This window comes from Chrysoperla carnea, chromosome 1 (genome assembly GCF_905475395.1).
Source record: "Chrysoperla carnea chromosome 1, inChrCarn1.1, whole genome shotgun sequence".
Classification (NCBI taxonomy): domain Eukaryota; kingdom Metazoa; phylum Arthropoda; class Insecta; order Neuroptera; family Chrysopidae; genus Chrysoperla; species Chrysoperla carnea.
Window position 1 is genome coordinate 100,856,208 of NC_058337.1, and position 15,337 is coordinate 100,871,544.

The 15,337-nt window shown below is 28.1% G+C and overlaps 2 protein-coding genes across 2 annotated transcripts in view; both read left to right on the top strand.

The window, feature by feature from the left end:
- Positions 1–1,822: 1,822 nt before the first annotated feature.
- LOC123305316 (novel acetylcholine receptor chaperone) lies at positions 1,823–4,927 on the top strand. Its single transcript, XM_044887003.1, has 3 exons — positions 1,823–2,289; positions 2,512–2,650; positions 4,514–4,927. Exons 1-3 carry the CDS (start codon positions 2,182–2,184, stop codon positions 4,765–4,767), a joined length of 501 nt encoding a protein of 166 aa, XP_044742938.1. The 5' UTR covers positions 1,823–2,181; the 3' UTR covers positions 4,768–4,927.
- Positions 4,928–7,299: 2,372 nt separating this feature from the next.
- LOC123306030 overlaps positions 7,300–15,337 on the top strand; it is a 132,977-nt gene continuing 124,939 nt past the window's right edge. Inside the window, exon 1 of the mRNA XM_044887894.1 lies at positions 7,300–7,386. The gene's annotated coding sequence lies outside the window, so the exon portion shown is untranslated. The remainder of the gene's footprint in view (positions 7,387–15,337) is intronic.

Here is a 15,337-nt window from a genome sequence, read left to right on the forward strand (position 1 = left end):
CGGCTGTACACAGGGTATAAAAATTACAGTTTACTATGAAGAAACTGAGAAAATAGTACAGTTTTGTCAACAGGTGTGTTTACGATTCATAATTCTATTTATAAACAACACAGCCTAATCTAAATAAAATGTTAGGGTAAGGTGAGTCCACTAAGAAATTTTATTTAAAATACTATAATAAAATAATAATAATAATAAATAGCCTTTTTCATCCATTTGAAGTAATGGCTTCCTAGAACAAGATGAACATTTGTTTAGGGATAGAATAGTTTTTTGCTGGAAAATTTTTAGGTTAGTTTTTATTTGTGATTTTTTAGTAGCTATAGCGGTAAGATTTTAGTACCATTCTTTCATGCTTCTCTGTGCTTAGCAATTCAAAACTCTTTTTGTTGTACCTGGGTGTCCAATTTACAATATTTTGCTATTAGTAAATGAATGAAAATTTAATAATAGTTTCTATTAATTTAATTTAATAACGATAACATTTTTATGCGTTTTATAGCATAAAATAGCTTCCAAAAAATTCTTAAATTAGACAAAGCATATCTTTTTAATTTACCTGTGTTAAGTGTATATCTCTTAATTATGTACATTATCGCTCCACCTTTCAACCCCCCATAGGTTAAAAATATATTTAAAAAGTCCTTGAAGTTGGTTATATATCGTGTTAAAATTTGAGCTTAATCGATGCACAATTTTTTAAGTTTTTGATACACACCCATTTCAGCCATTTTTTGCATTAACTAGCCTATGTCTTTCCTAAGGTCTAAACCATAATCTCTATTCCAAATTTCATTTAAATCGGTTCAGTTTTTTAGCCGCGTCTGGTCGTAAAGTTGTCTCTAAATACGTGATAAAATTTGGCTTTGAATCTAAACTGAACCGATTTAAATGAAATTTGGTATAGAGATAGTTTAGACCTTAGGAAAGACATAAGCTAGTTAATGCGAAAAATGGCTGAAAAGGGTGTGTATCAAAAACTTAAAAAATTGTGCATCGATTAAGCTCAAATTTTAACACGATATATAACCAACTTCAAGGACTTTTTAAATATATTTTTAACCTTCGGGGGGTTGAAAGGTGGAGCGAGAAAGTGTATATGAACAATCGAATATTTTCAAATACCCAAGTGGTGTATCAAATAAAACAGCATGACGTGTACATTAAAAAACTGTAACTTCGACGCAAGGGGATATTGGGAGTGGAGGTGAAAGTGGGAATGCACGATTGAATTTTTTCAAATATACCCAAGTGTGGTATCAAATAAAAGAGCATGACGTGTATGTACATTATAAAACAGTAAGTTACATGAAAATTAGTCCAGCCATTTAAAAGTTGTAAACTCTTTTATCGGGGATTAATCAAATTTCATAAAATTTACTAGATACTTCTCATATATTTCTATGCAACTATAATGTCCCTTGGCGAAGTGCGGCAAGGCACAACTAGGACTTTTGCTCTAAAATTAGGGTTCCGCAACAAAATAATAAAATCGATGAAATTGTCGGAATATAAAGTGAATCTTTGTATTTCAAATTGTATTTGCCCAGCGAAGCGGGTATAGTTCACAGTTTGTTCTATATAAATTAAAGACTTGGGCGTGAAAAATGTCTAAAATTAATTTACAATAATGATTTTGTACGACTAATCAATTTACATAGGGGAAATATTTGTATTTATTTTAATAATCAATCGCCAAGCGCGTTATGCCCAAATTGCCCTTAATATGGTATCTTTACGTTAGTCTATTATTATTATTCATATGTTCCGCGCAAATAATGTGATTATTTAAAAATACGACAGACGCAAAATACTCGTTGGTTGTACGTGTGGCGTATTTATTTAAATACATACAGTGTAAATGGATGTATCGATCGATTGGCAACAATTCTATTTCACGCACAATGGACGCTAAACGACGTATACTAGACGATCGTCACAACAACGATACACGACTTTTATAACATCAACTTGAAAAACATATAACAGTTTTTATGTCAAATATAATAATTTTGTGATTAACTTATAACTATATTAACCAGATGCAATGTTATGTATTAACTGCCAACAATTTTAAAGATTTCCGCTTTGCTATACAAGTGCATTAGTTTAGTTTAGTTAGTACAATTATAAATATTTTTGAAAATTATTATTTGAACAAATATACGAATTTCTTCGAAAATGGCAATCGTTTTACGATCATTATCAATTTTATTAGGATTATTTTTTATTTTTGTTGGAACTATGAAATTGACCAGTTATTTATCTAAGGATTTACATAAAGATTTGGTAAGTTTTTACATTTTTTTAATCTTTCAATTTCATTTTTATTGGGCAAGGCATTTTGTTTTGATACAGAGACAATTGAAGGCTACACCTGTACAACATTTTTAGAACAGATTTAAAATTAGTTTTTGGCGCTTTGCCTTCAAATAGCGACTAGTGGGCGTTTATTACATGATATTACAAAAATATTAAATAATATTTTTATGATCTCTTTTTTATTTACAGAGAAAAGAATATGTTAAATATTCCAAAGTGTTTCCATTATCGGAGGCTTTAGATTTTAAAGTGCCATCGAAATGGTATCGACGTGTGGTGGGATCATTAGAATTAATATTTGGTGCCGCTATGGCTACCATTCCTAGTCGTAAGTATATCATTTTTATGTCCGTCTAATATTTGTCATTGTCAAATGTAAACAAATCATTATTCAATTGTTTGTCATGTGTTGATGTTTTTCATTCACACCAGATGTCAGGGTAAATATTATACATTCTTTTGTTAGTAATGGCGGGTTAATTATTTATTTACTAATTTATTTTTAATTGTTGAATATCTGAATTCTTTCGAATAGTAGATCGAGTACTTTTCTTTTTAAAAATAATATATAAATTTTTAGAAATTATATCTTATTTCGATGATTTTTTTTGCTTTTATAAAAGCTCATTTATCTAACAATCAGCAGAGAAAAGTTATTTTTCGAATAACTATAAAAACAACCAAGATTAAAGCCATCAAAGATTTGTTTGTATCTCTTTCTAGTAAAACAGAATTTAGTATGGAGTTATCATAGCACACATAGTATATAACGTCAAATGTCATGTTTGATCTCTCTATCTAATTAGTAGTTTGAAATGCTTAAATCATTCTTATTTCTTGGTCAATTTTAATTTCACTTTTTGTCATCTCCTTGGAATGGAATTTTCATGTTTCGATAAGGAATGTGAAAAAAATCACTATTAACCATTTATTTTCAAAATCACACACAATTTATATTCAAAAACACACACCCATGTTCAGTGCCTCATTTCCCCCGTTTAGACAGCCTAGACGGCCTCCACAAAAAATTCAGCTTGTTTTATTTTCACATTAAAAAAATTTTTCGGCCAAAGGATTCTTGTGTGGAGCCTCAAGTAGGTTTACGAGGAATACAAAAAAATAAAAGAAAAAGGGGGAGAAATAGAAGGAAAGTGGAACGAAGTAAACAAATTTTTTGCTAAAAAATCAATTAAAAACAAAATTAAAATTAAATTAGTAATTAATTGTGAGTCACATATCCCTAGAGCCGCCTACCTCTATGTCACATTTCTTGTATTCTACTGTTATCGTAAAATTAGCAAAAAGTATACAACATACCAAAAAAAACTAGCAGTAAGATGTTAAGATTTTTCAAAAATTCTAGTTTAAAAATTTTTTAAGAATTTCATCGAGACCCTTTATTGCTGGAATGGCTATCGATCCCAAAAACGCGCACTCGTTTGTTATTGTATAGTTACATCGTGGAAGTGCAATTGCTAACGACATATAGTTTGTTTACGTATACTCGGCTACAAATGCCATTGCTCAGCATAGTAAACTTTTTCAAGAGAGAGCAAGCACGTAGCCAGAAATTTCATTCGGGGGTTGTGGCTGTGGCTGAGATGATTGTTACTTGAAAGCTAGTTCCCAAAGTGAAGTTTTGAACATATATATATCTACTCTGGTAATCAAATAGAAAACTAGTTTTTTATTACGGACATGAATCATTCATATTTTTACATAGATTTTTTGAATTTTCTAGAATTTCGAAAGGGGGGCTTCAGCACTTTCACCTCTCCCCCCTCGGCTATGTCAAAATCATTTAACGGCACATCTATGACCTTATTAAACAATTCTTTAGAAAAAATAGCACGTTGATACATCAAGATTCGTCAGCCTTAGTTGTTGATACATTTGAGTTAGGGATAAGTCTTAGAAGATATTTTGTACTTCGCCCAGTTGGATTTAATGTACTTTATTTACTTTTAAGGTGTTTCAGTAGTTCTATAGTTTTAATAAACTTTAGATTGACTCTGTACATTTCATTGATTCCATTTGTGTAGAGATGATCTCCACGCAAGCAAAGGTACAATAAATCCAACTGGTCGATATTATGCGAGAATACTACAGTATTCGAAAGTTGTGGATTCCGATTTGCTCTTCTTTATATTAATAGTCAATTTCATTTCAATAATATTATTTTCTTTTCCAGATACTGTAAAAAATGTTGCTAATGTTGGTTTATTGTTACTAACATTATTGGCTGTATATTCCCATTATATGGTCGATGATATGCTAGAAAGAACAGCACCAGCTCTAGTATTTATGTTTATGCTGACTGGTCGTTTGGTCGTATACTGGCAAGTTCAAAGACGTGAATATATGGCAGCAAATGCATCGACTGAAAAAGTGTCAAATGAAAATTCAAGTTTTATGTCCCAAAGCAACGGTTTTAAACAAGATTAAATTTTAGACAAGTAACTTTTTAAACAAATGTGAAAAAATAAAAAACTATAGCTTAAAATTTGTACTAAGTGCATATACAAAAAAATTTATCAATTATTATTGTTTATACTTTATAGTTCAAATATTAAAAAATAGATGGCCAAAGTAGTATATAACTTTAGAATTTTTTTTCAATTCGTTGTTCATTAATTGTGTCTTTATTGTTCCTTTTTAATGCCAAACTATCGTATAAATAAATTCTAAAATATATAAGCAATAAATAATTTTTATTTTAAGAATTTGAGTGTTCTTTTATTTCATATATTTTATGTTGATTAATTTTTAATTTTATTTAGAATATATTCATTAGAATGTTAAATATACGTTTCAAGTACGAAATAAAAATACGAAATTTTTAACGAATTTTATTCATTTATTTATTATCCTGCTTTTTTTTTTTTTAACACAGAGAATTTTTTTAATTTCAAGTAGCGCCACCTAGTATTTCTATCTGAAAACTTAAAAAAATTTGTTGCCAAGTACGGGAATTTTGGGGAAGTCCAATTCTTTTATTCATTGCAGTTTTTTTATTATGTTAATAATTTAAAAAAAATTGTATAATCGTTAAAATTATTTGATTTTTTTTTTTCAAATAGAAACATATTTCTTTTTATATTTACATGTTTTGTTTAGATACCATACAAGTGGATTTACTACAAAATAATCGCTTTTAACGAGATAACAAATACTGTGAATATATTGTGTTTATAATAAAGTTACTAAAAATTCTTATAGTACAGTTACACCTCTTTAGGAAAAAATACTTATTATATACCAGTAGTAGTACAACAGTTTTTTTTTTTTTTTTTTAATATTATTCAAATACTTTTGGACTCATATATCATCTTAACCAAATCAAATTTTGTGAATTCTTATATAAATTATAGTTTTTAATACCTGAGAAGTTTCCAACTTTTGATAATATTCTTCTTAAAAGCAAATCTCGACAATAGATTTTTAAACAGTTCTTCTCACAAACAACTATCCTGATAAATCTAATTATTTTATTAGTTTCGAAACGATTGTAAGAATCAAATTTTCTATACTTTCAATTAATTCATACAATGAGTAAATAGATGAGTCCTTACCCGAAAAAAAAAGTTAGATTCTCTCCCAAAAACATTTATGGCTTAATTCGATAATTCTCATTCATTTTAACTTCGAAAAATAACGATTTAACGATTCATTTCATTCTTGTTACGCAAATTGTAGACATCTAAAAACGTGAAGATATGAATGCAGATATCTTTCCACATCAAGAGTTTTATTTTAAAAAAACTTTATACTTGTAAAAATGAATTTTTGTTGACTTCGAGTTGAAACATAATTATTATTAATTAAATTCTACGATACTCGAAATAAAATTGTATATTAAGAAATTCTATTTGTAATGTGTTATATAAATAAATTTAGCTACTGACGATGGTTGCGTTGCAATTGAAATTCGATTTTTTGCGAAATGCATGTTTGTTGTATATTTGTATATTTTTTAAATAGAATTTCTTAATATACAATTTTCTTTCGAGTATTGTGGTATTTATTTCAATAACTACTTTTTACTTTTTTATTTTAAGCCTAAAAACGTTTAAACCGCTTCCACTATATTTATTTTATTTTTTTATCATAACATTTTATTACCATTCAATTTACACCTGACTTTAACATTCTATTGGCATCTGTATTTCGATTTTCGGCTTTCTATCTCACTGAGAATTACTTTCGTTTCCTAATTTGACTTCAACGAACAAAGAGACAAGAGTTTATAGAAAGTTGTAAAAGTAGAACAGGGAACTTTCGATAAATTTTTTCTCAGTCGAAAATATTACCATCTATAAGCTCTTTAACTGCTTTTGAAAATTAATGAAAACTAAATTTTACGAAAAGCATTGCATTAGCGATGCAATCTAATAAATAATAATTTTATTCAATGTTAAATTTTATTTTTGTTCAATATAAAAAAAAAACCCTTCATTTGTTGTTTGACTTACACTGGTATTCAGGTACTTATAAACCTATCTCATTCTAAAATGATATATCCACTCTTTTCTCCAGTGTTGTTACGCGTCACCAATTTGTAATGGCGTCATAGCCGTCGCGATTTTCATGGACATACGACCGAATGTTTTCAGTGTTTTATACAAACATAGGTGAATTTTTATAGTTGTAAAAAAAAAATTTAATATAAGTTTTAAAGTGAATTAAACTTAAAATGTTATTAAAATTATCAATTAATATTCGTTAATTCGTTTGTTTTTAATAATTCTAAAGTATTTTTAAAAGAATTAACTAGTGTTTTTATAACTTAAAACTTTCAAAAACCCATATGACGTTTAATTTATTAACAGGTAGGTACACAAAAAAAATAATGTGCACAATTTTACTGTGTTTTCTTTAAATTATTTCGTAGTGTTGCAAATTGTTTTTCTTATTTTGTGTTAATTGTGTGTTGTTTTTCTAGTGTGGTTTTTCTTTTTAAATAAAGTTTGTATAAGTTTTTTAAAAGTTTTGTAAACAGAGTAAAGTTGAGATTACACACACATTACCTGATGAGAGGTGATGAAGGCAATTAAAGTTTAAAAGGTAAACTTTTGTTTTTTACAATTGAAAAAATTTTATGCCGAAATATTTTCAAACGTATTTTAAAATTTAAAAGTCTTGTTTATTTTGTAATAGGAGAAATTGGATCATTTTTTTTTACATGAAATATGATCTATGCGTTTAAATAGTGTCAGTTTATGTGGAATGTAACCGTGTTTTTTATTATTTTTTTTATGAAAAAAAATCAAAACAATTTTTTTTTATTATTATTAATGAATTATATGCAAAATTTGCAAAATTGAAACAAAAATATTAGAATTAGCATCAGCAATTTTTAACTACAAAAATGATATTCAATATCCACGTTTTTTTTCTTGCTATAAATTAGGATTACCCAATTTTAAATTTTTGATAGTACAAAGTCTAAGTTTCTTGTTTATTGCACAAAACAAATTTTGCGTTTGATGTTCATTTTACTCAAAACAAATTTTTCCATTTTTTAAACGATGTTGAAACTTATAGGAGTGTTTTTTTTTGAAATAAATGTGTATCAAAATTAGGTATAGTCGAATAATTTAGATTATATTGAAACTATTTTAGATATTTGTAAGTGGAATTTCTGTATGCTTCTCAATTTCGTGGTCTTACTAAAATATTTCCCACATTGTTTCGTAAAATTTCAGGTTTTCTGACCTTCAAATTTATGTTAATTTAATTTATTGGGATAATTCTTCGTCGATTAACCTATGCTGTCTTTTTTAAATATTGAAATTGATTTCGTTTTTGATTTGATTTTGTAAATTTTGTGTAAAAAATTATTTTACTACGTGCTTATAGGTACTCATGTTTGTTTCCCGTAAATTATTCCGGTCAAATCTGTATTTTTGGTTAAGGGCTGTGAGGAGTTATTGCCATCTTCTGGCCAACTCAATTCTTGACATAATTTTTAATTTTCTATTAGAAATTTACGTATAGTTAAGGAGATGAAATACACTTGGCTGGAAAATTCGAAGTTTTTGAGATATTCGGTTTTAAGCTGCCGGAAATCGTGAATTAATAAATTTTCCACCCTTTTCAGCAGCTTTTTTAGCTACGAACCCCCCCAGAAAGGTGTTTAAATTAAAATTTTTGTTTGACAAAGTTTTGTCTTAATTTCTTATTTACCAACCATCGTACGGATTTTTAGACAAGAATGCGTGTCAGCTCCTTATATAATAATTTGTTTTGATTAAATTGATTTTGCAAGTAGTGTTTGCAAAAGTTTGTATTTTAAAAATACGTTTTGTAAATATTTCGCAAGAAATTTTTGGGTTATGGTTTGTGCGTATGAATTGACTAATTGAAATCAAAAATAGCATCTCAATGAAGTCATTATTTTATTTTTGCTTATTTTAAAAGCATTTAAGTGTTATTGGAGCTAATCTCTACATTTACTTTAGTGCAGTAAGTACGGTAGGAAATACGTCATTTAAAAAAAAAATTAACTCGCCTAAAAAATCGGAAAGGTGTGAAAACACGCGTTTTAATAATAATGCGGAGGTTTCAGTGCAACTATTAACGAAGAAAATTATTTTATTTTTTTTGTTAATTGGCGTAGGAAGCTTTGTTATCGGTTGCGCACGACTTTTCCAAAACATCTATTTTCGCATTTTGTGTGGGAACCTTTTAAAGACACTTTTAATGGTAAATGCTCACTGCTAAACAAACAGTGATGTTAACGAAAAAATGTTTCAAAATAAAGTTGTTTATTTTTTTACAAGAAACATTTGTTACATTTAAACTTTTGTTTTTTAAACATTTTTTACATGGGTCCTACAGACCTAAGAACCAATTGACCTCTGCTGACCATACGAACCCAATCTCACTTTTTATTAGCGCACGTTAATTTCCTGCGCACGTTATTAAAATGTCAGCTCGATATCTTGGTTTTTGAGTTATCATGTTAGACAGACAGAGAAACGGAAATGGCTATTCGCTCCGTGCGTGAGTTTCGTTTCCATGGTAACGACACACTACTTTAATTATAGAATTGTATGGATTGCATTTATGACTTACATTGAAAATTTAATATTATTGTCTCACAAATTTAAGTAAATAATTATGATAATTTACATTTGAAAAATAATATTTGTGCAATTTGATTTCTTATTTTCACAATTTTTAATGCATTAAGTTTTATTAATTCGTGTTTTACAATAATTTTAATTTGACATTTCTATAACATTAACATGTAAAGAACTGCAAATTAGTAATAACAGCTCCCTTTAACGCCATAATTTTTCACTGGAAGCGCTGGCATCGATTTTATTGTCCCACCATGACTACGCACATAACGAATACAAAACTTTTGTTCGCATCATTAATATTTACAAGCGTTACAAACTTGGGACTAAAATTAGTTGATATATTCATATATATACAGGATATAATAATCGATATTTGTATCTCAATCCATTATTAAACCAATCACTTATTTTGACAAAGGCACTAAAATTCTATAAAAAGTGAAACCAACTTTTAAATACTAAATATTTATTTATCTACTTACATTTTTATGTTCAATGTAAAATTTGATAGATACAGAATGTCAACCTTTATGGATGTGGAACACTTCAATACAAAAAATAGTAATTGATATATTTAGAGAAGAAAAGTACCTATCAATATTGTATTTTTAACCTTCGACTAAAAAGAGGGGTAACTTAAAAGTGTAAGTGTTTTATCTGTGTAATTTTGTGCCTGTCTGTGGTATCCTAGCTTCTAAATGGATGAACCGATTTTGATTTACTATCATCATTGTTAAAGATGTATGAGCATGGTAGTGGGGGCACAAATTTAAAAATAGATATTTTCAATTTTGATAATAAATTTATATTATTACTTGACGAAATAAGACGAAAAGTAAGAATAAAATTTTTCGAAATCTGGCTTAATTTTCAAAATATCGAAGATTGAAAATTTTGTTTAATTATTTAGCTTTCGATATTTCGAAAACCAAGACACATATCGAAAAATTGTATTCTTATTTTTCGTCTACATTCATGAAGTTATAACAAAATTCATCATCAAAGTTGAAAATCAGATAAAAATAATTTCAACCCTTAATCTACCCTGCTCTTACATCCCTTATATGGACTTAGTTTTTTTCTTTTCTAATTCATTGCTAATATGTTTACAAACAAATTTTGAGCCTTTAAATCATAAATTGCTGTCATGCTCATACATCCTTAAGTGATTCATTCATGAAATTATTTAAAGGAAAAAATTTAATACATTAATTTATTATTTATTATGAGTAATTCTTAGAAAAATATACTAAGTATTTAATTTTATAAATAAATAAATTATACATTGATACACATGTGTTTTTTAAGTATTTTGACTAGAAAAATTTAAATTGGATACTAATTATTACTTAGCATGCATGTCTATAACCACAAATTATTATTGAATTCCTATACTTAAGGCCGATCCAATTTCAGTTTCCTATATGTTTGAAACTCTGTAAATTTGAAAGCTGTTTCGCTTGTTTCAATCAAATGTTGGTTTGATAAATTTCATTCCACGATTTGAATCGTTTAATTAAAGCTTAACAATGCTAAAATTGTTCGCTTACAGAAATAACAATTCTGTAAAACCTATGTGTATACATTTTTACGAGAAGATTATGGCCAATTTAGATCGAATAATTCGCATCATAAGTAAGCAGTGAAGGTAGAGTAAAGCGTTTGGATCAGCATAGCGTGCGATCAGCCAAAAATATGCCATTGGATTAATTTGTGGGAGGTTTTCTTAAAAGTTTCGCCTATTTCAAAAAAACTTGAATCGTCCGAGTACCTAAAAGCTAACATCTGCTAAGTTATAGACGAAGTAGCCTTGCCAAAAGTCATAGAAAATTACCTCGAACGAATAAAGTGATACAAAATATCGACATTAATTTACTTTCCTTTTACTATAGGCAATTTTATTTCAGATATGATGAAATACAATTTACATACTGAGCAAAATACCTTAGTAACCAAATCGGTACAGTACATTTTAAGACCGTGGGTCTAGTTTTCGTCATTAGCCAGCTCGATAAGCTTTAAAATGAGGGGTAAATATTGGAATTTGATAAAGGAATAAGAAAAATTTCGCGAACTCAGCGGAAAACAGGCTGGAGAAATAATATATAAGATAATTAAGATAATATATTACATTTTGAATTGCATTTTTAAATTGACCGTAATTATATGATATTGTTACTCGGGGGTCGCTGAACACGAATATCGTCCGAATTGGTCTCCGAGGTACCTGGGGTCCAGGGTAAACGGTATCCTTGTCGTTTCTTGGAGTATTCGGGAAATTCATTAAATAATCGGTCCAAAATTGTTACTTGGGAGTTTTGGGGTCGCTGAGCGCGAATATCGCGACAGAATTGATCTCCGAGGTATCTAGTGCCCGATTCTTTCGCGATATTCGTGTTCAGCGACCTCAAAAACCTCTGTGAAACGACCAATTATATAACGAATTTCTCGAAAACTGCAGGAGCCGTTAGAGATGCCGTTTACCCTGGGCATCATGTACTTCGGAAGCCAATTTTGACGTGATATTCGTGTTCATTTATGCATATCATTTATGCAAATTGCATATTTTTAATAAATCAATTTGGGTCACAAAATTTCCTGACGCTCTAACGAATTGAATGCCAAAAATCGCATTCAAATTCGACTTGCTGTTCAAATTTTTCGAACTTTGATCGTTTTTAATGTTTCGTTTCAGCGACTAAATATACATATTTGACTATCTTAATAAATAATAACAAATTATAGCAGATTGATACAGTTATTAAAATTAATTTTTATAATTAGCATTATTTTATTAATATATAATTCATAAATAAGTATAAATTATTATTAATAATAAAATATTTATTTGTTTATGGTTATGTGATTTAAAAAAAAGAAATTTGTTGGTGGTCTTCCTCTTTTTTTTTCATATTCTCTTTATTTAAATGTTAGTAAACCATATTCAAACAAACATACATCAAACGTCATACATCTATCATGTGCTTCATAGTCCGTCTGTCTGACTGTAATAACACAAACATTATGAGAAGTTAAAAAAAAACTATTTTATCTGGTTTATTTTATTTTTGTTATAAGTTTATCAAAAGTAGGAGGTGTATTCATATTCAATTCTCAAATCAGTATAAACCTTCTAACGTTAAGAAATATAGAACTTGGTTGCTTCAGCAGATATGCAAGGATTGGAATAATACAAGGGATTTCAATAAAAATTTATAAATACATTTTTTGATTAACAAAGTTTCCAAAAATCTTAAAATTTCTAGGTCGCCGGGCTTTTTATTATTATTTTATCGTTCAAAGTTGGCTGAAAAAATGATGAAGCATATTCGTTGTGTGCGTAGTCATGGTAGGGGCAATAAAATCGATTCCAGCGCTTCCAGTGAAAAATTTTGGCGTTAAAGGAGGCTGTTATGACTAATTTGCAGTTCTTTACATGTTAATGTTATAGAAATGTCAAATTAAAATTATTGAAAAACACGCATTAAAAACTTAATGCATTAAAAATTGTGAAAATAAGAAATCAAATTGCACAAATATTAATTTTCAAATGTAAATTATCATAATTATTTATTTAAATTTGTGAGACAATAATATTAAATTTTCAATGTAAGTCTTAAATGCAATCCATACAATTATATATGCATCCATACAATTCTATAATTAAAGTAGTGTATCGTTACCAGGGAAACGAAACTCACGCACGGAACGAATAGGTTATCCTTTTCAATTGGATATTTCTATATCAAAAAATCCAGAGAGTGTGATAAAAAACTATCTAAAATAATTAGACAATCTTGTAGTTTATAATAAATAATATTATAAAAATATACGGTTGTCGATGATATAAAAACAAAATTTTAATTTATTTATGAGTTCATCGAAGGTCCATCATTTGATGAACAGAGACGACTATAGTTATGATTGAAGAGAGATATGTATATTATCAAATTTATAAGCAGCACAATATGTATATTATATATTTTTGTAGTTGCTTGGTATTGTAAAGCTAAAACTAACACATTATTTGACTACAGAGCATGTATTTGGTTTATGTGTATGTACCGTGCAATAAATCAAAACTTTTTTACAATACTGTTAGGAAGGCATGGGCGAGTTATTTTAAGTCGAAGTCGCCATTGTAATAACTTTATTGTGTGTCTCTTTATCCAAGCCCGGATTGCTCATAGAGGAGGAAGCGAGACGGGTATACGACTCTTCTATCTATCTCAGTTTCTCTAATAGTAATGAGATAGGTAGAAAAAAAATGTTGTCTCTCTGTCTTACTTGAATTTTTGGTTGGCACTGGTTAGGTTATCACTGTCTTACTCGTATATTAGTTACAGAAGTCTGAGGGACTTCCCTAAGCCACGTTTGACCATGCCTGCTGTAGGAAAGCAATCACCTTAATATTGCGAAGAAAAAAATTTTAATTTTACAAGAAATAGGAAAATGTCTCTTCTAATGTTTTTGAAATAATATTTTTCGGAGAGAAATTATTGTCCACACAATAGTAATTTTTCTAATCGTAGATGTGCTTTCAACCTACCGTGCATTAAAATATAATACATATGACTAATAATACCCTGCTGCATATTAACAAATTTCGGGTTTCAACTCATTCATAAATATAAATGAATGCTCTAATAATTTATATCTATCTAATGAAATAATTGAAAATGGTATATTTCATAAAAAAAAATATATTATATATATTATTATTATGAATTAATATATTACGGTAATTTAACTGATTAATGATTTATTTTTGTTTTAAAACATTTAGTTTCGGTTGACAAATAACGAAATGATATGTTAAATTTCTTATCTTGATAGTAATTTATGCTAAATATTTTTAGTCTTAACTATATATGTGTACTTTTTACTTTTGTATTTCTTTATTTTGGCGTAACTAATTTTAGTGACACATTTATATTTGATAATATCAAATGGGTGAAAACATATTTTTTAAATTTGCGTTTAATGCGTGTATTTTGGTATATGTAATTTAACAACTAACAAAGTAAATATTTACTGTGTTATTTTGTTAAAGGAAATATTGAAAACATAGACAATAGATTTTGTTTAAGTTTTCAAACTACTCAAGAAGAAATAAAAATGCGCCAGGGTACAATATACATTTGATTTGTGGTATAAGAGCCTATAACAGAAATAGGTACCCATTTGACACTTCAAAATTTTAAAGTGAAAATGACTGAAAAACATGGTCAAAACATTTTACGCCCACCAGACTAATAAAAATTTGTTAATTGTTATCTTTTTTAATTTTTGAATTAAGCCAAAAAAAAAAAAGGTTTTTTAAAACATCTTCTTGAAATTTACATAATTTGTTGTAAATATTGAACCATTTTTGAAAAAATTGTCTGGCTTACAATTTTTGTTTTTTAATTTCTGGCAGACCTTTTGTTATAATTAATTTTTTCACGAAAATATACTTCATAACACCTCCTTGGATTTTAAAAGAAATCAAATAAAGTTTAGATTTCTGCTATCTTTTACAACTTGCCAGACTGACAATTTTTGTGAATAAATTCGTTAGACTTAATTTTGAATGCGCAGAAACTGTTGCTTAAAAATGAAGTCTGTCATAGTAAAAAACATTTTTTCGCTGGCAGACCAATTTTTATGCATATAATAGATGCCAAAATTTCGTTCTGAAAAAATTATGGTAGTGTCTTGACATGTGCGTTCTTTGAAAAAAAGGAGTTTTTACAAGAGGGTCATGTCCAAGCACCACCTTAATTTTTTTCTGAAAGAAGCTTTGACATCTTTGAGATGTTAGATTCCTATTTTAGAAATACAGCCCTGATAAATAAAAATGTATTCTGCCAGTAGTATGAAGAAAGAAAGGACTGTCTTATATTAACAAGAAAAGGCTCTATCTTTGCTAAGGACGTATTTTTAAC

What these genes read in the sequence shown, in the direction of transcription:
- LOC123305316 (XM_044887003.1), top strand. Translation starts at nt 2,182, where the DNA reads ATGGCAATCGTTTTACGATCATTATCAATTTTATTAGGATTATTTTTT. An exon ending in AGGATTTACATAAAGATTTG is followed by an intron (nt 2,290 to 2,511) that starts GTAAGTTTTTAC and finishes TTTTATTTACAG; the next exon opens with AGAAAAGAATATGTTAAATA. An exon ending in TATGGCTACCATTCCTAGTC is followed by an intron (nt 2,651 to 4,513) that starts GTAAGTATATCA and finishes TTTCTTTTCCAG; the next exon opens with ATACTGTAAAAAATGTTGCT.